Source organism: Polypterus senegalus, chromosome 15, assembly GCF_016835505.1.
Source record: "Polypterus senegalus isolate Bchr_013 chromosome 15, ASM1683550v1, whole genome shotgun sequence".
In the NCBI taxonomy this organism is placed as follows: Eukaryota; Metazoa; Chordata; class Cladistia; order Polypteriformes; family Polypteridae; genus Polypterus; species Polypterus senegalus.
In genome coordinates, this window is record NC_053168.1 from 21230009 (window position 1) to 21257056 (window position 27048).

At 37.5% G+C, this 27048-nt stretch overlaps 1 protein-coding gene across 13 annotated transcripts in view; it reads left to right on the forward strand.

Moving 5' to 3' along the window:
• Window positions 1-27048, forward strand: part of LOC120515930 (plectin-like) — a 618214-nt gene that overhangs the window by 543837 nt on the left and 47329 nt on the right. For all 13 annotated transcript variants that reach the window (XM_039737314.1, XM_039737315.1, XM_039737318.1 and 10 more), the window contains 7 exons: window positions 12190-12305; window positions 13609-13715; window positions 14615-14734; window positions 19090-19185; window positions 19634-19761; window positions 24378-24471; window positions 24600-24754. In XM_039737314.1, coding sequence (XP_039593248.1) covers window positions 12190-12305; window positions 13609-13715; window positions 14615-14734; window positions 19090-19185; window positions 19634-19761; window positions 24378-24471; window positions 24600-24754 — 816 coding nt within the window. The remainder of the gene's footprint in view (window positions 1-12189; window positions 12306-13608; window positions 13716-14614; window positions 14735-19089; window positions 19186-19633; window positions 19762-24377; window positions 24472-24599; window positions 24755-27048) is intronic.

Genomic DNA, 27048 nt, shown 5'->3' on the forward strand with positions numbered 1-27048 from the left:
GTAAACATTACAAATATTACTCATTCATTCCCATATGTTGCTTAGCAAATAATACCACAATCAGTGTGTTGCTATTGGCCTCTTTGTATAATCCTTGGTCCTTGTAACCTGTCTTACCTCACATGTGATAACCTTTTACAACTAATTCAAAATTAAAATAGTTATCATCATACATAGCGAACTACGTGACTGTTAGCGATGCTGTTCTATTCATTACCCTCTGGGTAACATAAGGAATCTAAAGAATTTGTACATTCTCTTTAAAACCAATTCCATAGTACCTGCCATGGCATGCATACACTAAAATCTGCAAGTCGACAAGTATTAAAATGAAATATTCCTGAATGTCCATAAGTCAAAGGTTGAACAAAGAATTTGCAAGTGACCCGTTTTTTGTCTTTAACCTGTAAAGAGCGCTTTAATTCTTGGTAGTCATTATTCATTCACAAATTAGAGAACTGTCTTCAGAATCCTTTTCTCCCTAAATATATTGTTAAAGTCAAACTTCTAAATTAGTACTTAAGTGCAAGATACCTACCTTTGTGGATTCTAAGGTCATTTAATCAGGTAAAGGCTTTATACTGGTTATTTTTTAAAATTGTGGTCAATTAACAAGAGTATGCTTTCTGGGTACAGTTCACTGGAAGCATGGCACCATCTTATTTTTTTGTTCATTTTGTGGGTTTATCATTTGTTTTGGTTCATTTTATGACAATAGCACATTTTCTAAATTCCCCCTTGGGACAAATAATGTACTATCTATCTGCATGTAGAACAGACCTCAACTTATTCTGTATTAGGATGTTAAACTTTTTCCAAAATTTCCTTTATCATTCATTCTTTACAAACACAAATTTCATATTCCAGTTCAAAAGTCAGTTTGGTTCTTTTCTACTTGTTATGTACTGTAATGTTTATTTGCTAAACAACCCAAGCTGCAAAGCCATACAGTATTTTGCTCATCACTGAAGTCATGTATGATTCAGGCTCATTACTACATACCCCCTAGGATGCAGTATGTGATTGCATCTTTATTTAATTGCTGTCTGTGTCCTTGTCTGGATCACTTTTTATTAGTTCGATGGATTAACGAGTTCTGAATAAAAAGAATTTGGGGGCTTGCTGGAAAATTAGTGAGCAGTTTTATAGATAAGTTTGTTCTTTGCTATTTTGGCAGTTTAGCCTTTAGTACCTGTGCTCATTCTTCAGTGATGAGTGTCACCACAACACACCTCCAGAGGCTTTGGTTCAATTCATTGTCTGTATGGACTCGGCATGTCCTATACGCCTTCAAATGGATTTTCACCACTTGCTTTTTTTTTTGTTTTGTTTTTTTTTAGTTATCCAGAAATATTTTATTGAACGTATAATATCCCATGTGGATCCTGGTATTTGGTCTCATTAAACAGATATTAAATGTTAGTATTAAAGGTTTCATAACTGTATGGAATTAAATTTGGTGTTACATAATGTTGCAGCATATAATATTTTGCTTGGTCCCTGTTTGGATTCCTTTCCGATGTGCCTTCTCTTTTCCTGATACAGTCCAGAGACATTCTTATTAATCTTGTTAATTCATACATTTTCATTTGATAAAAAATTGACAAGTGCACTGTACCTGTCACCGTTGTCTCCATGGACTTCAGTTTAATTCCTCCCTCATCCCAATCATGACAATTCATCAGTCTAAATTGGCCCAGCGCAAGATGCTCATTTTGTTTGCCCTGCACTGGGTAGATCATTTAAGAGTAATTCCAGTCCTGCAACCACTACGGCTGGAAAAGCAGCTCCATATGACCCTAAACTAGCTATGTAAGTTCAGAAATTACTAGAGAGAGAGAGAGAAAAATTGACTTGGGAGGCATGCTTGCATAATACTTAGAACTGCTGCCTTAGTGCAACACTAGGAAGTGCCAATTAACCTATCAACAAAAAAGTGTCCTTGAGTACAGCATTTATGGAATCACTCCACTCGCCCATATACCATAAGTGGAAAGTGTGAAAACGAAGACGGTTCAGTTAAAGATGGGAAACCTGGTTGTCCAAGGTATATTTACACTTGAGTATTATTAAGAAAATAATAATGCATAAACTAATGGCACCTGCAGAATATTTAAGAAAATGGACCATATTTCAATATTTATAAAACCATTCTTATAATAAATATTGACTGTTCATGTTTGTGCTTCTTTTCATTTTTTCATTCTTTAGGTAAACTGTGCATTACATCATTAATGGGAGACATGGTGACTTAGTCATTAATATTAATCACCTGTATTTGATTTCCAGTATGTGTGTTTTCTGTGTGGTGTTTACATTTATTTGATTAGTGGGTGCTTTTATCCAAAGCAAGTTAAAAAGACAAATGTTGTCGGGGGGACGGTTTTGGTAATAAGTGTTACAGGACAAGGGTTCAAAAGTTAATACCCCTATGTGAAGAATTTAGAACAAAATGCAAGTGAGTTAACAATTCCTAGGTTACACAAACCTATCAGTCTGACAGAAATTCACTAAACAAGAACATCTTCAAGTGTTTCTTTAACACGTTGAGGGACTCCGAATTTTAAGTGGAGGTGGGCAGCTCATTCCACCAGCAAGGAGCTACACATGAATGAGTCTGGATTGAGATTGCATGCCTTGCAAAGGTGGCATCACCAGAAGATATTGATCAGTAGACCCGAGTGGTCACAAAGGAGCGTAGGACCTTGTGAGTGCCTCCATATCAATGGGTGTTGACACTTTGACTTACTCTTTAGGCAGGCACCAAGAATTTGAACTTAATATGTGTCACTACAAGAAGCCAATGTAGTAATCAGGAAAGGGCATGTAACTGCCTTTTCTGGTTGAAAACCAGATGTGCCACTGCATTTTAAATCATCTGCAGTGGCATGGGGACATATACCAGTTCTCCTGCCAGCAGAGAGTTACAGTAGTCCAGGTACTGTATGTCAAGACCAAAGCCTGGAGCAGGAGTTTTGCTGCATAGTCTGTCAAGTATAGTTTGATCTTACATATGTTGTATAGTGTGAATCTGTAAGACCGTGAGACTGTAGCAACGTGTCCAGTGAAGGACAGCTGGTCATCAACCACCACCCCAAGGCTGTGAACACACTTGGCAGGTTTTAGTGATAATGACCCGAGCTAAGTAGAGACAGATGAGCTGGGATAACATCTATGCCAGGTTGTGCTGTGATGATGGTCCTTCATCCAGGTTGCAATATCAGTGAGACATGTAGAGATTTTAGCTGATGCTGTGTGGTCCTCTGCAGAGAACAACAAGTACAGGTTCATGTCATCAGTTTAGCACTGATAAAAGAAATAGGGCCTAGTGAGAATTTGTATAGAGAGAAGAGGAGACGACCCAGCACTGATCCTTAAGAAACCCCTGCGCTTGTCTGGTGCATCCTTGACATTTCTCCACACCAGGACACTTGATTGGATGTGCCAAAGAGGTAAGACTCTAATCACCTGTCAGGGAGTATTGCAAGGAGGATCTGGTAGTTGACTGTGTCGAAGGCAGAGAAGAAAACAAGCAGGATGAGGACAGGTGATGTGTTGGTGGCTCTAGCCAGCCATAACATGTCCATAATGTAACTGTGCCCATTCTTCTTGTGCCCATTTTGCTATATTTTCTTCCTCCATCAAAGAAATAAACATATTAGATAACCAATTGAGTAGTTTTATGAATGAGCCCTGTAATACAGTGGACACCACCTAGTTATCTCTTACCCATGTCCCCATTGCTGCCTGGCTAAGTCTCAGTTCTACATAACCCTTTACTTGAAAAATCAAATTCAGAAGCCAGATAGATGTAAAGAGTCAACATTTCTACTCCTGATTATTAAACAAATGGTCAAAATTTCCCACCTGCTTGGCTGCAGGCTGTTGTTCCACCAAAGTGTCATAATGCTTCTCTTAGACTCAATCATGTTTTTTTCATATTTTATTCTTTGCAAACCTGCCAGATTTAGAAAGAAAAAATTGTTTAAAATGGTGGAATTTACTATCTGGCATTGAGTCTCGGTGTAAAATAGAGGAGTAAAGTGTTTACTTATCCATGGAAGAGAATTTGGCTCCTGACTGGGCTTGTTTGTTGGCTGTGGGGCACAGGCAGCCTTTGAGACAGGCATATTTAAAATATTGAAGAGCTTGTTTTTGCCTTAGGCTCAGCATATTTCAGCAGGGAGTTGTTTGGCAGAAGAGGGGCGTCCAAAGCAAAAATATAAGAGCTGCTCGGACAGGGCAAGAAGAAGTAGAAGCTGTTTGTTTGCTCTCTGGTCTTCATTATATGCAAGCACATATTATATTATCATCACTAATTTAGTTGTTTCCCACAGCCTGTCTGCGGGATGAAGGAATGGTCTCAATTGAGCATTTGCTGGAGTATAGCCTCACATAATAAGCTGCCACATGTTTGTGCAAACAGAACAAGAACCATATTGAATAAGTAGTGATAATTTACGGTTGGCCACAACATAGGCCTCAGGTAAGAGTATTATAAAAATAAAAAAAAAAAGCATTCTCTCAAAACATCTTAAGTGATGAAGATTCACAAGGTTAATTATGTGACAGTCTCAACAATTCGGTATTCACATTAATTCGACATTAATGAGTCGCCGTGTTTATTCAGATGGATGTTTCCACGTACAGACACTTTGATATAAATGCAAATTGAGTGATCGTTTATTATGGTTAATGGTAATTGTTCCATTTTCAGCAGCTTTGTTTCATGGCAGTAAAATGAATTCATTCTTTAAAATTTCTGTTGAACTGGAGGTAAAATCCTGATGTGCTTAAATTATGGGATCAAAGGTGCCCTTTCAGATTCCATCAGCACCTGCCTTGTTGATAAATATTGCTTTTACTAAGTGCAGCACCGATCTAAATTCTTAATATCAAAAAAAATTTTGAATACCCCAAATTTCTGTTATTCAATTGCTCAGATGCACACTGTTAAGTCAACTGGAACTGAAAGCTCACAGTAGTAATGTTTCTATACCCTTTCAAAGGACTGCCATCTGAGTTAAATTTTTGTCAGAATTTTAACATTCATCCCTCCAGCTGCTTATAGTGGATTAGCAGGGATACCTGGCGTTGCCTGGGATGGAATAAAGTGCAGGTGTGATCACTGAATAAATTCACCTGGGAGGAAATGTACACTGACTAAATACACCATAGGGAGCATTTTTGCCTACGTGTGGTAAATCCCAAAAATGCCTCCTGGGAAAAAAAAAAAAACATAGCCTATGGTCTTATACCTGTATAAATGGAGAATTTGTACAAAACCTAGTAGGCATAGGTTCACATTGGACAAAACCAAAAGCACACATTCAGCGTCAGTGGGGTTTTTGGGTACTTCAGTTTCAGTTGACATACAAAAGAGGCATAGCACTAAATGTGTCCACTATGCTTGAGTGTGGATGTGTGGCCTGTAATGGGCTGGTTTCCACATTGCTTGTCTGAATCCCTATAGCATGTGAATGGAGTAAGTTGGCACCAGACAATACACGGATGGATGGAAATAAGAGTAGGCAGCTGTGTCATAAGATGTTCTCATCTTTCCATAGCATCATGAAGGAGACAATTTTGACAAAAAAACGGCAGTTCATAGAATGCATTGTTAAATTAGGATAGGCCCGAATATTGCAAAGCAATAAATGCATGTACCTTTCATGATCACATATGCTTATGTACACTGAAGATCACATTAGATTTATTAAAATGGCAAATATGTTACTTTTTGAAAAGGTTTCTATGCAAAACTGATGTGAACATTTTGCCTCAGAAAGTATTTCAAGTCAAAACAATTTATACCACACAGTGTAAAGCATTTTCCCTCACTTGTTTAGGAGCAAGGTCATCACCTGAACACATTTTGAGCTGTCAATCTCAAATCTTTCACAATTTTAAAATTAGTGGGTGTGCTTTGGTCAACTTTGTATATTAACATCTTCCAAACCAGTTTGAACATCAAGAATTGTATGTTTCAGTTACAGGGTAATGCTGTTTTTCTGTTTGTGACTATGGCTGTAAATATCTGTCCTTCCATTTACCAAATGTACAGACACTAAAATAGTTGTATTGCACGAGGGGCCAGAGCTCATTCTAACAGCAAGACAGACACCATCCTTGGATGATGCACCGGGAAGTGTACTTGGCTCACAAAAATGCCTAATGTCATAATTTGCAGTGCTAAAGGGAACTGTCATAGTGGAGAAAGTCTTCCTGTAGTGGAGTTTATTGTGGGTGGTACCAGCCAGTACTGAAAATTAATGCAGTATTTACTTGTGAATGTCACAATATTTAGCAATGTGTGGTTGAGCCTCTATTGGCAATTTGTAAAGCCAGATCTGTATTTGACCATCAGTCTTGACATGTAGCGGTGACAGAAAAGTCATAATCTTATCATAAATCATAAACATAAATTTAGTGTAGATCCTTGAAATAAACTGGTTAGCCCAACCACATCACACAATTTGATGCAATTGAAATATAATAATTACCTTTATTCACTAACGCATGATCCTTGTTTACTCTGTCCATGCCAGTATATACAGAGAATACAGTATCTGCACCATGTTAAGTGTATTTCAACGATAAGTAGCTGACTAAGAGAGAAATTGTTAGCAAGCCAGCTGCATATATGAAGAGTAAAGTGTGTCATCTGTCACATCATGGATGCTTGTAAACAACGGACGATAGTATATACCAAGTTTGAATGCATACCCATTTGGAGCAATTTTCTGTATTGACTTTGAATTATATCAGTAGTTAACGATGCATTAAAGCTTAGAGTAATATTTTCTAAAGGCTATGTCACATTATACAACTTTGCCAGCGATTTTTAGTTGTAGTTGTCATTTACATCATTTTAGCAAAATGGGGACAGTTGGCGGCACACTTCCATGAAGCCAGTCTCGAAATATGACATGCCCAGCAACTCACTACAACGAGTGTATGACTCGATCTGATAAACCTAAACAGGTTTGATTTCTGTCTTTGTAGGGCTGGTCTTTGTATGCATGAGAATCTATAACTAATGATTTCTCATCCAATGTGCAATTCATATATAATGCAATGTTTTTGACCACGCAAACAAAAGGGAAGTTTGTCTGTTCTGTTTACATACACACAACAAAATGGAAAAGAAAAAAGGGCACAGATTGCGTCTGAGCTCTCTGTACCTGTTAACCCTTCATGCATGTGCCAGCTCCATTAGGCAGCACATTTTCGACTGTCATAAAAAGGGGAAAACACGACTGTGCTGTGAGGTCAGTACGCAGTCAGTAATGTAGACATGCCCAGCAATTTTCTGTCATTTAAACTGACATGGTCTGTCAGTGAGATCAGCAACTGCGGTTGGCAAGTCTGACATACCCCATGACTAGAAATCGGCTCTAATTTATGTTTGATTAATGTGTATGTGGTCAGCATTCAATGGACCTGAATGTAAGGCACCAGCATACCACAGCTGTGTTCTTAGGTTATTTAGCGACGCTAAGTGGACTCAGTATTAGTGTATCTTGTGGTGTGGGTGTGTTTGTGTGTTTCTTGTGATGGACTGGAATCACATGGAGGTGCCTGTCTGCCTTCTGCTCAGTGTGGCTGTCTCTCTGTAACTGTGTATTGAATAATCAGAAGCGAATGGGTGGATTTACATGAATTTTTGATTATGCACATGGTACCTCTTTTGCTATAAATATTTAAGAATTTCCTCCACCTGCATATGGATAGTTTTCCTTGTAATTTTAAACAGCATAGTCTACCTCAGGGCAACACTATAGATCAAGGCGAGAACACTCCCTACGTGGGGCTCTGGTCTTATGCAGGCATTTACAGTATTTGTATTTTTATCATGTTAAATATAGCAGGGATCATTGCACTGTTTATGCTTTGAGGGCTTCGAATTTCATATACATTGTGTGTGCTCTTCTGTACCTCTGAAGTCTTCACTGGGGAGCACAGGCACAGAAGAGAAAGCAGAGCATACAAACTATACAACAGTACTCTGTAATTAAATACGCCTTTTTAAGGAGTGGCAGGGTTTTCAAAGAAGCATTAAAGATCCCCAGAGGGTGCAGAAAAGTTTGGAAAGAAAAAAGCGCATGCATTTGAAACTTTACCACGTACCTGAAAAGGACAGGTACACGCCCGGTTGCTGAAGAGAGAGAGAGAGAGAGAGCGAGCGAGAGTGAGAGAGAATTAAATGAGCTTCAGAATGCCAAGAACTCCCACATAAGACTGTGAGCTCAAGAAGCAAACAAGACGCTTCTGCAAGTTTCTGACAAAATGGATATGTGCAAATAGGTTTTTTTTTTACTTTCCCTGTTTGTTCTTGCCTGTGAAATACCAAGTTTGCAACTGTGGATTACAATTTAGTAATGGATTTCTTGTTTTTTATTTTTTAATCAATGCATACTTGCTCACGTCCATTTAGGTTTCAGTGACTGAGATATCTTGTGGACCTTAATGCATTTTTTTTCTTGTTGGAGGATCAAACCTCTGTGGATTTCTTGTTGGAAGATTAACTCAGGACAGGCTGGCAGATAGGATTCTGCCAATAAATGTAATTTAAAAGAAACATTTTTTGCTGATATTCACTCTTACCTGTCTCTTTTGATGAAGATCTGTATTATGTATGCCACGATAACCTAATGAGAAAATAAAAAAAAAATCATTTTGAGGTAGCCTCCTCTTTAAGGTAACAGCATTTAAGTCACCCGTAGCCATGCTTAGTCTAAAGAGGAAGCACAAAATGAAGAAGAGGAGGACAGCATCCTCAGGAAGTGTTTCTGGCTCTCTCACAGACCTGGAGGACCGCGTTGTCATGCTCTGTGAGGATATTCCATCTGAAAGCTCCCAGAGTTCCTTTGACTCAGGCCGTGGCTCTCAAAGCATGGAGGCGAGATCCAGCCAAGGATCCCAGTGCCTGGAGCAGGGTTGGAGCCACAACTCAAACCAGGTCGAGCGACACTACTCAGTGCGAGACGGTCAGGACTCTGAGCCAGGAATAAGTGGAAACTCAACAGAATACTATTCAGTGTGCTCAGCGGTGCGACTTCGAGAATTGTAATGAGTTGTTTTTTGGTTTGAATTTTATTTATTTTTTTTTAGAACAATGCATTGCACAATTTTCACACTGTTTTGTTAAAAAAAAAGCATGAAATTAATATGACTGGTTAATATACTGAGATTAAAGAGCAAATACATTAGGTGCAATTTAATAGAATGTGAAAAAGAAAGACACATCAAACAATACAGGTATATTTGTTAACAGATTAATAAATGTTAAGAACATCCTTCTGCATGTTACAGTGATTAAAGTTTTTTATTGAAATATAAAAAATACTGCATTTTGTTTCGTTTAAGGCAGTTGATAAGCCATTCCATGTGACTTTGATTTTTTCGCTCTTTTAGAGCTCACAAAATTTTCCATGCTGCACAATTTTAATGAAAGAAAGAGTACTATTTAGCCTGCACAAAATCATTTGTACCTATTCTGTTTGGGTATAACAATTTTTACATGTGTCTGTGTGTGTGTGTGGCTGATTGCCAGTTGAATAGCGTCATAGAGATATCAGTTGAGCAGGAGAGATACCTCAGAGATTGGAAATGGTGGGGTTCATTTAAAATTAGTTCAAAATAAAATGAGTAATTTGGAAATGAAGCATCACTTTAAAGCTATCAAATATAATCAGAATCTTCAAAGACAGAAAATAAACACGTACTCTTTATAGGTTGTTGTGCTAATAACATGCATTTATAATAAAATATGTAAAGTTTTTACATTGCAGATAGGTGTTGAAGGTAGTATATGATAGATGTACAACTGTGAAATATGCTATATAGTAGACTGATAAATGTGAAATTCATTTTATAATAATGATGGATAGATGAAAAGCACTACACAAAATAGATATTAATGAAAATGGCAAAATGGGTAAGGTGGATGGGCACTATATAAAATCTCTCTCTCTCGTGGTCCTATGAACCGTTCAACAGTGGGTACCTTCTTTCTTGCCCATACTGCTTTCTTTTTCTGAGGCATGAGAAATGTTTATGGAATGCCCAAGCCACTCCATTCCTTGATATCATCCAGCCATCATCTTTTGTGTCTTCCTCTGTTTCTCACTCCTTCCTCCCTACCAAGCATCACTGTCTTTATCAACCTGTTGTCTCCCATTGTGCATTTATGCCCAAACAACTGCAGTTTCCTTGCTTTAATCTTGTCAACAACCGTTATTCCTTTGTTCAAAGTTTCACAAATCTTTTTGTCGTTCATCATATCCCTCTATTTTGCTGTATCACACCGTTTCAAATGCATTCAACTTCCTTATTTGTCCTGCTTTTAAAGTTAAGGATTCACATGTATATAGCAACGTGAAACTCACACTTGCATCCAATATTCGCATTTTAGTTATGTTAATATTCTTGCTCAATTATTTTGTGACTAGCACTACTTGCTATCATGATTCTTCTTTGTATTTCTTTAATGCAGGTCATTGCTTCTGTAAAGTTTGAAATATTTAGGTAAATAAGATAGATAGATAGATAGATAGATAGATAGATAGATAGATAGATAGATAGATAGATAGATAGATAGATAGATAGATAGATAGATAGATAGATAGATAGATAGATAGATAGATAGATAGATAGATAGATAGATAGATAGATAGATAGATAGATAGATAGATAGATAGATAGATAGATAGATAGATGATGCTATATAAAATACTTAAGATAAATAACAATGAATAAGTGTGACATTTTCTTCAGACATCCTCATAAATTACCAATTATTTATGCCTCAAAAAGGGAAAAGTAGTTCCTCCTGTCTATTGTCCACTCAGTTTGCACTAATGTATAACTTCATATGGAGCAAGGAGTGCAGCTATGCTTTGATTTTGTGACATGGACCAGAACGGCAGTAGGTATTGCTAACCACTCTGCTTTCAGTGGCTCAGCCTTTTGGCTGCAACTTTCTCGACAAAGCCTCTTTAGATCTCATTAAATCTCACATTCCTTGGACACCTGTTAAAAATTTGTAAATTATCTGTACAAGCCCACAGGTGACAGATGCTATATAGGGCATGCTGTGACAGCCCACATGTGTAGGTATGCAAATAGATCATTCAGAACTGTTTCAGACTAGTTTCAGGCTTGACTGCAAGACTGCACACATTATGTAATGCATGTGTTCAACACAGTTATTCAAAGATGATATTTAATTATTTTGATGCACGGCTTGTAAAAGGTTTTTGCCATTTTGCCAGGCATTGTTTAGGTTTCTAATAAGAATTAGCTTGGGATTGGTCAACATTATTTTTGTTTAGTTTGTGTTGTTTCGAGCAACAAGACACCTGTTGATTGCATAAACACATTTTTTGAAACATTGTAGACTTTTCATTTAGTGTGAATCAATTTAAAAACCATGTTTTGCTCATTGTAAAAGGCACTCTGTTAAACTGCACTTAACTGGGTTCTGGTCTTTTTGTACAAAAAAGCATTACAAATTAAGAAAATGATTTAAATGATATAGTTGTTTTCTTCCATAGTCCAAAGGCATGCAGTGTAGGTGTATTGGCAATGCTAAATCCTGCCTCCCTATGCTTGCTGGTTCAGACTTCTGCTACTAAAGTGGGTTTAAAAGATGAATGCATGACACTGTTTTTTTTTCTGATCCTGCAATGCCCCTGCTTCCCTAAACAGAATAAACAAATATTGCAGCATGGCCTGATGATATAACTTTTCCATACAGCTTTTCATCTTCCAGTTAATCTTAAATAATAGTCAACTCACACCCATATCAGTTCAGCCTATACAGTGTATAAGCACCCAGTTAGAAAATTATTAAAACAGCAGCTCATAATGGCATAGTAAATGGAAACACTGGGCAGCAGTAGAATTGAATTAAAAGTGCTCAAAGTAAATCAGTTTACAATTATCGAGTAATCTGATGTGAACAGTAAATTAGAATATAAAATTGTACATGACGTCCAGGAAGGATTAATACAAATGTACAGAAGTGAAAAACTGAATTGAACAATAAAAATATAAGGAACATACAGAACCAGTGTATTTACCGTAGAGCCTTCATTAGGCTTGAGAGCAATGAGAATTGAAGTTCAAGTTTTCAGAAAGATACTGCTCCTGTCTTAATTGTTTTTGCTCTGGTTATTTTGACAGGCCAATGCTGATTGATATGAATAAAGTCTACCAGCAGACAAACCAGCAGAATTTGGAGCAAGCCTTTACTGTCGCTGAAAGAGATCTTGGAGTCACCCGTTTGTTGGATCCTGAAGGTAGAGTGCTTAAGGAAAATAAATAAATACACTTTTCCAGAAGACATTTACTCTTGAAATGTTACTACTGGAGAAAAATGTTGTACTTCTGTTTGTGTGAATGATCTTGGTGAAGTGAATCTTTGGAAAAGTGTACATGATTTCAATGCTTAGTATATCGGCACATTTGAGAACTATAACAATTGCGTTAGTTATATATTATGTTCATACTATTAATTGTTTTATCTACAAAGTTAGTGTCACAGTAGTTATCGATAAGGATGAATAGTCTCCCAGTGGTAGTCACATGACATGTTCAACAACTGCTACTTAATTGGTATTCAGCTAAATGCTGCAACCAGATGGCTTCCATATTGTCATACTTATGTAGTATTTTAATTATTTTGTATTTGGTAAGGTATTACAGTAAAGACATAGAGATGCTAATACTTCCAATATATATAGGCTGACTGACAGTATTCTCAACAGTATCCTACATAGAATGTATTGAATATTAATGAATCTAAAATGTCCGGCCACCCATTTTTTGAGCTTAGTTTTCCATTAAATGATAACATTTTCATCATGAAGTTGTGTATTTTGATGCATTTTTGTTTACCATGACACCAGAGAGTGAAAACATGTTACATGTTGGTAGCACTTGCATGTAAGAATGCCACTATAATGTCCATTTGTCTTCTGTGGCAGTTTCTTCCATGGCAAAGTTATGAGGACCCATAGGTTATTCCTGTTGTATTGGGCACAAGGCAGGACCCAGCTCTGGATGGGACACGTTTCTGTCATCAGGTCCAACCACATAGTCACCCTTGGCTGTTTTAGACTCACCAATAAAATTAATATTTCAGTCTCTGGAATCTTGAAGGAAGTGCCCAGGAAAACTAATAAGTGCACATTTTACACCAAGCGAATGATTGGGCTGGAAGTTAAATTCATGTTCTTAGTGCTATTCCCCTACTACCTCACAAAATGAAAATGAGTTAGTGAAGTATCTGATTTTTTTGTAACACTTATATTCTTAAACAGTAGTTGGTTATTTATAAACTGTTGAAGTTGTTGGAAACCAAAGATACAGTATGTGCATCTTATAATTATTTTACAATGCAGCCAGTTTATGTCCAGATTGATCACGTTTGCCTTAGTGAAATAACAAATGACTTACTGAGACACTAAAAATATTGTATGCTTTTATTGCAGTGAAATTGACTTTTTGCCACATTCTTGGCATGTAACACCCTGAAATGGAGTACATAACATAATAGCCTACATTTTGTATAATAAAGTACTTATTGTGGTTTTGCATTAGATGTGGATGTCTCTCACCCTGATGAGAAGTCTATCATTACTTATGTGTCCTCCTTGTACGATGCCATGCCACGTGTCCCTGATGTCCAGGACGGAGTGAAAGCCAATGTAAGTATAACGGAAGTCTTTCATAGTTTTCCAGTGGTCACTCAAATGCCATTTTGTTCATTGATTAACATACTGAATGTTCAATATATGAATTCAGATCTTAAAAAATTTTATAATTATAGATTTCTCCTGTCCTCATAACTTTTAGACTGCTTAGCCGTGGCTAGACTAGACTGGAATTCTCATGTTCCCCAACCTTAAATTAATGTGTGGCCATGACAGCAAATTTGGCCACAATGAGATGCTTTAAGTCAGTTCTCATTGTCAGTCAGTGACGTTCTCATTTCTTTGACTGTATAGTACATATATAGGCTATTTAATTAGATGATATCTGACCTAAAGGGGAACTGGAGAGCAAACAAAATATCTTGTACGTAGCAAGTATAAAAATAAGTGTGTGAACCAAAAGGCAGATGCATATTAAAGATTTAAGTTCAAAGAGAATTTGGTTGCAATGAAAGACTCCTATAGGCTAAAATTAAAGACCTTTAGAATAAAGTCCTCTAGGCACACAAATTCTTTACATTCTCAAGCAGTACAAATATATAAAATATGATGGATTTATAGGGAGTATCGTCTCATGACTCCTTGCAGTTGCAGCATCTTTGCCCTGACCATTTGAATACTTTCTTAATCTAAAATTAAGAAATTCCTATTTGTAAATAAGAACGATGAGTAGGAGGAAAAGTGAGAAGGAATTTTTAACGAAAGTTTGCATCTTAAAAATCAAATACAATTATTGCTGTTATATCTTTTTTGCCTATGTAGTGTTACAGTGGCAATAAAAAAAATAATAATTAGGTTGTTCGTTGTTATGCAGAAAAGCAGAATTATCAATAAAGATGTATCTCTGTTTTGAGCTTTTATACTATTACTTTTAAACCCTGGTTTTGTTATAGGAATTGGAACTTCGATGGCAAGAGTACTATGAGCTGGTCACCTTACTGCTTCAGTGGATTCGACATCACGTCATCATCTTTGAAGAAAGGAAGTTCCCCACAAGCTATGAGGAGATTGAGGTCAGCTTGATTATTGATTTTGTTAATTTGAAAGGATCTCCTTAGTTCATTAGGAACATGTTTTGAAATTGTAGTGGTCTATAAACTTGTCTTTTTCATCACTATCATTTTAATTCACAGGGAAAATTATACACTCTATTTGTTTTGTTCCGTTTCCAAACTTTGTTATCATGATTCATGATCTTAGCGGTGCTGATGCCTATTCTGGCATGACCGCACAGCACAGGCCCATTTTTTTATATAATGACCTTTACTTTATCACATGGTTAGACCATTGTTGAGGCCCTCTGAAAAAAAAAAAAACATAATCGATGGACAGATGGATGAATGTGCTTTGTTTGTCCCAAGAGGAACTTTGGCTTTTGCAGAAGCTTTAGAAATATATAAATATTATAGCAAACAACAACAGCAAAGACATCCCTCACACACAATTTTAAAAAGGGGAAAACAAATACCAGTTAAGATCTCAATTCTTTGCCTAAAAAGGAATCGCCAACATGTGCCAACTGGCAACTATACACTTAATCATCAAATAAGCTCTTGTGCATAGCTGTAACCTCATGAAGAACTGAACATCTCTCGTGTTTAGCAAGAGATCATTCCAAAGTCGGGGTGGTTTTCAATTTAACAGATGTATCACCTACAGTGCAGTGATTGTGTTTATGTGTTTAATAGTAATAAAATGACTATAGCTTCCACATTGATGCACTTGTGCAGCCCTCAAGTAATATATAAAAATGAACTGAACTGAATTAGATCAAGCAGTGCTCATGTACTTAATAAACAGAAATACATTGGAGCAAACCAAAAGTGTATTAGTTAGGCCTGCATGCTGTTTTTATCTTGTTATCAAAAATTGTGGCTTCAAGTAATAGATAACACAGTATGTTTTATTTCAGGCACGGATATGTAATGGCTTTAATAGCAGGGTGTTGCTTCAAATGAACTTAACTGGGTGGAAGAGTGACTGTTTTGTTCTGAACATGCATTGACATGATAGGCAACAGTCTGAATCCTTCAAAGGAGTTGCATTCATTTAAAGGGACATTTCTAAAAATGACTTTGCAGATGAATTAAAAATGAATTTAGGTTGTGCTAGTGGAAACAAAGTATTCTAGCCATTGTGTTTGATATTTTTTGTTACTACCGTTATATGAATTTCTAAAATCAAAGGGAAACTTTTAGCTTTTGTTTTTGCAGAGTCTTCAGTTTTTTCCAAATTTTGCTTGATCAGGATTCTGTCGTAGGCACCATTGGTAATCTCTCTTTCCCCCAAATCATCCATGACAATAGAAAAGGGACAGAAAATTAAAGAGTAATTAGTTGCTCTAGACCTGTAAAGTCCAAGAGAGTTATAGATATAGGTAATGCATGCACAGAGTACAGTGAAATATTTCTTACTTGCATGTGCTAGCCAACATACAATACGTAGCTGATCTCCAGTGCCATGATTAGTGAATAGAAGTACCTTGCCTCAACACTGTCTTTCTTATCTTTACAAAGTGGTCACTCAGGGCTTTACCTGAGTGACAGAATTAAGTGCTTTCTCGCACCCTTGTACCCTCGGACCACACGTCAGACACCAGATAAAAGTCCAAATAATTATTTATTATAATAATTATGTGCACAAAGCACGCTCCTCTCCACAATTCTCCAATAATAAATCACAAATACAATAAACCAATCCTCCACTCCCAGACGCTTAGCCACCCTGCCTCCCAACTCAGCTCATTGTCTGGGAGCTCCCACAGTCCTTTTATATTCCCTGACCCGGAGGTGTTCCTGCCCAACAGTCCACAAGTCCTTATTCCTTCCGGGTCAGGGTAAATAGTCCCTTTCTTCAACCCGGGAGCACGTCGTTTCTTCCTGTCACGTGACCGTGACGCACTCCCGGGTCATAGGGCACATAAGAGCCTACGAGCCCCCCTACAGCGACGCCTGGTGGCCCCCAAGGTATCCAGCAGGGCTGTGTACAAACACTACATTGTCCATGATGCCCTGCTGGAACTCGGGGTATGATCATGCTGTCGGGAGAGCTCCTCCTGGCGGCCTGGGGTTGAGGGCCGGAGTGAAATGCCGGCAATCCACCACACCTGCTAGGAGTAAAGCTATCATGTGCCCATACCATCCTATTATTCATCCACACGTACCCATTTGTTGAGTGATTATGAATGGCTTTGTACCAGCACAGCGAACCACGAGCAGTGTTGTTTGAAGAATTCTCTAGTAGTGAGCTAACCAAAAAGTTTCTAATGGAGTAAGAGAGAAAATTATAAAAAAACAAACCAGACATTATATTTGTGCCAGGAGCCTACATTAAATATTAAAGCAATTAGATTTGAAAAGCCTTTAGGTAGAAACTAAATAATCAGCATCAACTAGCAGTAGCTTGCAGGAGGAGTGCCCCGTGTATACAGAAATCAGGAGAAGCATAAGGAGCGAGGATTAACAATACTAAGAATACTGCCTCAACACCCAACTTCCAGCCAGATAAAAAACATGGCTAAATAAAAGAGTGGGATAACACTTCAGTTTAGGTGCTGCAGAAATCTGTCTATTACTCGTTTGCTCTTATGTAACAAGACCTTAACAAAAGCTTCTTTTGGTCTTCGTAACACTTATACAGCAGCAGTAGATGTGTTATTCATCTCTGTGCTGTGTGGCATATTGACAAGATGGTACAATTACTTATTAATATGAAGGATTCATAGTTTCTAACCTAAATACGGAATATTAAGAGAAATGTGTCGGTCAGTTAAATTAACTCAGACCACCCCAACTCCATAAACACCTTACTGATATTTTATAAGTGTTATGAAGACCCAAAGAAGTGTATGTTAAGGTTTTGTTACATAATAGTAAATTAGTTTTTTTGGGGTTTTTTTGCTGTACATAAACCATGGTGTTACTAACGAGAATTGGTGTACAATATTTAAGGCTGCAGGTGTGTACATTTAAAATGTGATTAAATGTTTATAACAGTTTCAGGGATTCTTGTGTCCAACAGTAAACATAGCAGTACAGTGTATTAACAGTATAAGATATGTTTCATCATGATAGCATGAACAAGAATAGAAAACATTATTTGTAACATCAGATCAGAAGGATAAGTAGCATGCAGGCAGGGTGGCTTTGGGACTAAATTGCTGGACTTGTTAGCTTAATTCAAAACAATCAACAGCATATGTGCCTCAGCTTTTATACTTGTATATCTCGGCAACATCTGTATTTAAGATATAAAAGAACACAGAAGATCAACTATTTTTAAAGATTCTGCTTCATCTCGTTCGGGTGGCTGGTTCGTATCCCAGCAGGGCAAGATGGTAGGAGGGCTTTGGACTTCAAACCCTAAGTGCTATGGGTTTAGACCCTGCTGCTGACACTGTGTGACCATGAGTAAGTCAATTGGAAAAGCAAAAGAAATGCAGCTAATTGTGTTTCAAATGTTGTCAGTTGCCTTGGGTAAAGGCATCAGCCAAATAAATAAATAATAATAACAATAATAGCCCTGTGCAGGGCACCTGTTCATTGCAGAGTCGGTCCACTCACTTGTACTCCCACTCACAGTTACTACTGGCCAATTTAGGATCGCCAGTCATTATAACTTGTATGTTTGTGGGAATGTGAGATGAAAACCGATGCACACATGGGGAGAATATGCTTACTATATCTGGACAACCTCAAGGCGCAGAAGTCAAGTAAATCTTCCAAAATATGAAAGTATAGTACTCAATATATTTTATAATGGTAGAAATTGTATACTGTAAAGTATATATATTACAGCATATTTTTTATAAAACAAATTCTGGTTTTAATAGACTGTACAGTATATGTTGGAGTTTATAGATATTTTAATATACTGTATATTTGTCTTTTTTGTATATTAACTTTCAAGTAATAGAATGTTTCCTTTTGAACAGGTGCTTTAATAGTCCATATGTATTTATAGTTAAAATTGTTTGCCTGACAGTAATTTTATTAATCTCTAGGAACTAATATTGAAAATATACACATTTATCAAATTGATAGCACTTTAGCATTAATACTTTTTCATGACATGTCCAAACCTTCAAGCTTACAGTACATGTTTTAGCGTGGACTACTGCACATCTCACACATGCAGACACCAATAAGCTTGATTTCTGAGATGCCTGTTTTTTATTCTTCTCAGGCAAAAACCTAATCCATAAATGATCTTCCGGAGACATAGAACTGAATGATTCTACTGAGTTTTCACTGAGACTTTAGTATACACTACACGATTTCTTCAAGTCTTATTTGGACAAACTTATTGCAGAAAGAAATGTAATTTGAGAAAGAAATTTAATGTGAATGAAAATTTTATTCCCCTGCAGATCCTGTGGCGCCAGTTCCTAAAATTTAAAGAGACAGAACTTCTTGCTAAAGAGGCAGACAAGAATCGCTCCAAGGTCATTTATAAATCTTTTGAGGTGAGTTAATTTTTATTTTAATGGGCAGTCATTTCTGGTTCATTTTGGTAAGTACTAACCTGTTCTATGTATATATAGAAAAGGGACCTGGGACAGGAGGTGAAGATAATACTATAGATATGGCACCCCTATAATTAAAATGCAAGTGCATAAGAGTCTGTTTGTGAAGTATTGCATTATTATATTATTTTTTGCTTGTTTAATTGCACCTTCGTCCACTGACAAACCAGTTACTAGACTATATTTGAACCCAGGAGCTCTACACTTAATAAGCACACCCAAATACTTGATGACTTGAAAATTTCATTTCATTTGTTATTCATCATGTGAAGTCTACATAAACCTGATGAGAATTTAAAAACATACAAGGGATGCGCCTCAGGTATTATGAAGGGGAATTTTGAAATAATCTTTCTTCTTTTGCTGTCTTCTTTTTCACTGTTTTCAGGGAGCAGTTCAGGCAGGACAAGTCAAGGTGCCTCCTGGCTACCACCCCATTGATGTTGAAAAGGAATGGGGGCGCCTCCACGTGGCGATGCTAGAGCGAGAAAGGCTTCTCAGGACTGAATTAGAGAGGTAAACAATTGATTTCTTGGAATTGTATTTATATGTTTTATTGTTTATAATAATTGCAGAAATATTTTACATTTCTGTGTTAATTTGACAATATTATTATCAGAGTTTGGTTTCATTTATAGCATACAAGCCTTAATTATTCTCAAAGAATTAGTTTGTAGTGGTAGTAGTAGAGGTAACTATTACAGATACAACAATGACTAGTTTTTAAAGCCATTATCGGAGTTTAAGTCTCCCTCCACTTTCTGCAGTTTTGGAAATACTTATTGGACAAGACCACTTCTTCTCCTGTTGTTACCCATTACTACGTCTGTGTGTCTCTCATTTTTGACATGCACTCTCAATGTTTGCTCACCTTATACCGGATCATTCTCATTTCTGTACTTTCTTCTCAACATACCCATCACCACTTCCACTCACATCTGTTTCATCTGCACCTCTCAATGCACTTCATATTAACTTCATGTACTGTTACAATTCTAACTTTGAGGTAAGGTAGTCATTTGAGATAAGGAAGGCAGAAATTTTAATGTAAGGAAGACAAAAGCCTCCAGGTTAAGAAGACAGCATTTTGAAGGTAAGGTAGTGATACTCACTGATCACTGTTCCAGAATCTGGCAATGTGTTGCATGTTGATTAGCACATGAAACTAAGAATTTCACTTTACTCTCTACTTGTGACAATTATATTGCTGTAAACTTATGAATCTGTGAGCTAAGTCATTCATGATTTTTTTTTATATCCCTTAGCCTAAACCGCCTTGGGCTGTTTCTTTTCACTATGTGTTACCACACGTACATTCCAGATCATTTTCTTTTCAGTGCTTCTTACTGTTTGTTTGCTTCATATTCTGTCTTCATCTGTCATGCCTCACTCCCTTATACCATACTAATCCTCAGACAGTTTTCAAGAAACTGGTCTCTAGCATCTCCCTGAATTGTTGAGTGATCTTGTTTGCATCTCTAAATAGCACTATTAAGTGTGTGCTTCCATATTCATTCGGCATCATACAAGTACTAGAATTACTTTTTCTAAAATACTACAGTACTGATTGATAAATTTGCATTTACTGTATCAGCATAGGGGCGGCAGAGTGGCGCAGTGGGTAGCGCTGCTGCCTCACAGTAAGGAGACCTGGGTTCACTTCCCGGGTCCTCTCTGCGTGGAGTTTGCATGTTCTCCCCGTGTCTGCGTGGGTTTCCTCCCACAGGCCAAAGACATGCAGGTTAGGTGCATTGGCGATACTAAACTGTCCCTGGTGTGTGTGTGTGTGTGTCCTGCGCTGGGTTGGCGCCCTGCCTGGGGTTTGTTCCTGCCTTGTGCCCTGTGCTGGCTGAGATTGACTCCAGCAGACCCCCGTGACCCTGTGTTAGGATATGGTGGGTTGGAAAATGACTGACTGACTGTATCAGCATATGGAATTCCTCAGTCACACTTAGTTGTTATATATGATCCATAATATATCATTGCATTGTTCATGAGCCCACTTTTAATAGCCCAACATTTTTACGGTACACCTTCCACTGCCATGCATCCACAAATTTCTAAGTAACACCATATCTTCTAATGATTAACCTGCAGCCATATTTCTCGGCAATGTAATTTTCATGCTAGCTTTATGGTACACCTTGCACTGCCATGTATCGACATCTTTACAAGTAAGTCCATATCACCTACCTTTTGACTTGTAACTATCAATGTGGTCTTTCATATTTTCACCTTTAGGAATTTCTTTTTCATGCTGGCTTTTCATTTCAGCATCTCCAGTTGTATTGAACATGCAGCTCATTCAGAATGCGATTCCTGGTGAAGCTCCATCTTCATCTAATAGTTTTCGCAATGTCCTGTTCTTTTCACTTTCTTAAATATCACTGAATGCACTTATTCATCCATACCTGACTTTCTTAATGGACACCTCACTTGCTGTCACAGTACTACACTTCATCACTTTTCAGATTTAAGAGGGATAGTTTTTTTAATTGTGCTGATAGAACTACAAAAAATTAAATGTGTTTTGCAATAAAATAAAGCACTTCTATTGCTGTGCATTACATGTTTGCAGAGAGTTTAATGTATGGCTCCAGAGACATGGATTTGATTTGTGGACCAATCAATCTTTTTCTGTTTATGTGACTTTCATAAAGACGCATCCAACATCAGAAAATATGCCTGATATAGTATATGAATTGGCAGCTGAAATGTGGTCTAGTATGAGAGGTTCTATGTGTGCAAGCCACGGCTATATTTGTATACACACAATTCTGCTAGGATAGGCTCCTTGCGGTCTGGCTACATAATGTTAAGGCAGCTGGAGAAATGAATTGATTGTTTTAGATTAATCAAAACATTGGTGTTTCCTTCAATCACCTCGCTCCTCTATGTAAAAAAATCACACTTCTGCTCTGCATGTTGTGCAGTCCGGTCAGCAATACTGAAAATAAGCCTCTTAGAAAAATAATCTGTTATGTAATTATGTGTCGGTGCATATAATATCCACTGTTGTTTCTAACAAAGTTATATAACAATAAAATAAGCAACAAATTTGTCATTTTGTTAATTCGTACAGTTTCCTTGCATTTTTGCACAGTAGTTAGAACTTCTGCTGCTTTATTGCACTGAGGACTTGACTATGATTTGCAGGCTAGTCACTCTCGGTGTAAAGTTTGCATGTTCTCCATTCGCTGTTTTTTCTGCATGTTAGGAAGGCTTGTGACTGTACATTGTTCCAAACTAAGAGATTCTGGGTGAGTGTGCCTTGTGATGTCTTTTTTTTGTTTCACGTTTTACCCTAACACGTGTATTAACGTGGCAAATAGTGATTTTTCTGGATTGGTTATTGTTCCAAAGAAAAAGCATAAGGGAAAAAGATTAAAACGTGTATAAAAGACATATTCTACCTTGATAATTAGATTTATACTTAGCAAAATTTTGTTTTATTGCCTGGTGAATAACTGATCATGCTGTTTATTTCGTAAAAAGCAAATGTGATATTTGAAAAGGATGCCACACCCAAAACAGAAGAGCACGCCTTGTCATATGCTATTTGTTTTTTCTGGTCTTTAGAAATTTGACATTATTACTAAAGGATCTGGCTACAGTTAGTTATGCAGTTTGAAAACAGACCGGTCACACAGAGTGCAATCATCTTTGTAGGCCACTAATGCCTGTTATGTATGTAAAACAAGGCTAAAGGTACCAAGACACTACTTTGAAAAGCTCATTTTGTGTTTAGTGAATGCTCTATCTCCTACTTTAAAAACAATATGAGTCTGATGTTTATGCCTTTTTAGAAAGCACGTGTCTGTGTACTTTATTAATATTATCTCACATGGGCAGAGTGATAACTGTGTGTGACATTGAATGTATTCAAACTTCACTCTGGTGATTTTCTGAAAAATCTTTTTGGGGTGTACTGAGTAATGTACATGCCTTTGGACTGTGGGAGGAAAGAAGAATACCTTGTGGAGGCCCACCTAAACATGGGAAGAACGTGCAAACTCCACACGGGGAAGACCTTGACTTTGGCATCCTAGTTGCCAGGCAACAGCACTGCCACTGTGATACTATGCACTGTGCTGCCCTCTATATGTGATTGAGTGAAACAGAAATAAAAGTGCTCTCATTTAATGCACATTTGGGTATTACACACTCCCACTGTACAATGTATATATGTATGCACTGCCTTTTCATCAAAGTCCAACTACTCATACCATAAAATAACATTTAAAACCTCTCAAAGTATCTGACAAGCCAATGAAGAGAGATTTTTTTTTTCTAATAGCATCAAATTGCATTTTCACATTTTTATATCACAAGAAAAGCCAGTTGTTGAAGGCGGAGGGAGTTGTCACAAGACTTGAGTGCTACTTGATTGGCTTTAACACAAGCATCCAGAAAACAAAAGTCTTCTTCTTGAGCTACACAGCTAAGCAGATGCCTCAGTTGGGTCTGGCCGTGTTTTTCTTTTATATAACTCTTTATTTTCTTTATACTCTGGAATTCTGCACAAGGGAAATTTTATATAAACTGTAAGTCTTAAAAAATGTTATTCTGTGTTGAGTTTTATTTGTTTTTGTAAAGTGAAAGTTATAACTGAAAATGGTCAGTAAGAGGAAATAAAACAGTAGTACATTCTAATACTGTATATTAAACCAATATATGTAATTAATACATAAAGGGATTCATAATACAAGTCTAGGGATATTTTCTAAAAATTAGTTTAATGCTAATAATTTTTCAGCACTGTCAAAAAAAATTGGTTATTTATATAGTTTAAGGAAATAATATATTCTTTCTAGAACAGTTTAGCTAGCAGTGCCACCTATTGGCTCAAGGGTCTTGGTTTGATTACAAGCCACGTGTGGAAGATCTCCATTCTCCCAGTGTATGTGTGGCTTTTTATACATGTATATAAGGTTTATTAGGGACTCTTAAATAATAGTAATAGCTTGATGTCCCATTACAATGAACTTGAACCCCATCAAAGGTTGATTCCTGCTGTGTGATTTGACACCCCATAATTCTAAATTGTGTTAAGCATGTTAGTAAATGTCATGTTACATCATGATATAAGCAATAGTGAGCCTGACGCTAAGAGATTTGGATTTTCTCCACAGGTTAGAACGACTCCAGAGAATAGTTGCCAAGATACAGATGGACTCTGGTGTGTGTGAAGAACAGCTAAATCAAGTGGACACTCTCTTACAGACGGTACAATGACAATAAAACATTCCTAATTATTCTTACTTATTTTCTTAGTGGATTAAAAAAACAAAGATTTTTAATTGTTTATACCTAAATGATTAAGTTAAAAACATCAGTTTTTCTCCTGTTTACAGGATTTACGTATGCTGAATGCTGGAAAGTCTCCCCAGAACTCAGCAGAGATTGAGAGGGACCTGGATAAAGCAGATGGAATGATCCGCATCCTCTTTAACGATGTTCAGACACTAAAAGATGGACGCCACCCTCAGGCTGAACAGATGTATAGAAGGTATTGTAGAATACTGGGGTGATTAGCTATTGACTTCATTTCATCGCTAGGGCCGGTTTATACTTCACGCTTAGAACGTGTATGCGCACACATCATGGCTGCCACACATTCTCAGCGTTCATTTGATGCGTTCTCTGAGCACGTCCTCAGAAATTTACACTATGTGTGCGCGAGTTACAGTACCAGCAAAAAATTGGTGGTGCAGTGTGTTCACGTTGGAACGTGACATCAGAGTTTCTGTTTACTATCAACATGGGACAGCAAGCCACCTTCAGGGTCAATGTGCGTGCTTCGATGTTTGATGAATGGTTCAGTGAGGTGAAGGGAAATGCTGACATTTTCAAGCATCACACAGATTTTTTGCACCTTCACAACATAATCAGAATGTACGGCAGCGTATTTAAGACACATAGAAAAAAAATTGGGGACGCAGTGAAAAGGTCCATTTTGTGATTAAAGTGCAAATTTTGGCTTTAATCTTTAACCTCTTAGTATTACCTCTAGTATTTTGCCATTAAAGTAGACCGTCGTAAATATCATTTTAAAACTGACCTAGCTGTTAATCGCTATGTGCTTCTGGGGTCTCCTCCAGCGCTGGCAGCTGCAGTGACAGCAATTGCCACAGAGAACACATTAAATTTTTGATACTCCAGCTGCCTGCACATTTAGAATCCTTAGATTTATAATTGATATACTTGATATCACGTTCATGATGAAATGTATTAAAGCATGTATATTACATTTTACAGATAAATCGTTAACTTCATTTAAATAATGAATACTGATAATAATTACACATGTGGTGGCAGAGCGGTCGTGCTGCTGTCTCGCAGGGAGTCACGTCCATGGTGTTCCCTGCCTGGAGTTTTCATGTTTTCTTTGTGGGTTTCCACAGTTTGCTCCGGTTTCTTTCCAAGGACATGCAGGTTTGTGGATTTGGTGATGCTAAAATGATGCTAGTGTATGTGTGTGCTTGCCCCATCAAGGGATTGCTTCTGCCTCACGCCCGATGCTTCCCAGAATGGGCATGTCCCTGGATTGATGGATGTAAGCATTAAGCATCCATGCTTTTCAGAGATATTGTGGCAGGGTGTCCTAAATTTAATGGATGTTTTGGTGAAAAGTCAAGCAAAATGACACCTTTTATTGGCTAACTAAAAAGATTACAATATGCAAGCTTTCAAGGCAACTCAGGCTCCTTCTTCAGGCAAGATGTAATGTAAGAAAAGGTGTCATTTTGCTTGACGTTTCACTAAATTCATAATGGCTAACACGGTACAACACCCTAGTACTATGGATGTTTTGGGTAATTCACAGCACAGTGAAGCCAGATGTTGTTTCTCAGCTTGATGATGTCTCACACTGCCACCTGGCGGAATCCTCCAGATTTACATAAAGTACGTGATCAAGTATAAACAGTACACCGCTTGCGTCGCAGTAGTGTCTGCTGGTGCATGTACTGCATCGCGTAACGTGTAAGTAGTAAGGCAGATTTACATTTTCAGTGCTGACTGTAATTTTAAAATAATTTTGCATGAGAAACTGGCTTTGTAATGTAGTGATTTCTTGGTAAAGAAGAGTACTTTCTGCCTTATAATTCATGGTCTTGACAATCTCATAGATGGCATTCTGATCAATATCTTAGTGAGGAGGTAATAAAGGGATCTTTCAGCTTTTCCAAGCTGAAAAGTACCAACTTGATGAGATGTGCTGCATAGGCCTCCCTGTCCCCAGTTTCTTCCTGCCTTCCTGGAAAATACTGACACACTACTTGAACAATCAAACAGTATAATTGCTCCACTATGTTCTGAGTTTGTCCCTCTTTCATCTCCCAGTGGTCAATGTCTTATATATTTGCAGTGAGAGACACCTGGGGCATCCTAACTACATACCCATACCACCTTAATTGGCTCCAGTTCAAGGGCGTACTCTATAGTTGAGCTCCTCACTGTGTCACAGAGGGCAAACCCAGCAAGCCTATGCAGAAAACTGGCTGTTTGTAGTTTTTTGGTCAATACCCAGAACTCACTATCATTGTTGAGGATGGAATTGTAAACTGATCAGTATATTGACAGCTTCATCCAATGATTTACCTCCTTTCCAGTAAAACTGCTGTTTCTGCTCAGATGCTTTGATCAATCTAATGATAAGCTCATTCCTCACTTATGAATAAGACTACAAAGTACTTGAACTCCTCCGTTTGAGGCATCTCCTCACCCCTTACCTGCAAGGAACATACCACTCCTCCTGGGAGAGGATCATGATCTCAGATTTGGATTTGGAGGAGTTGATTC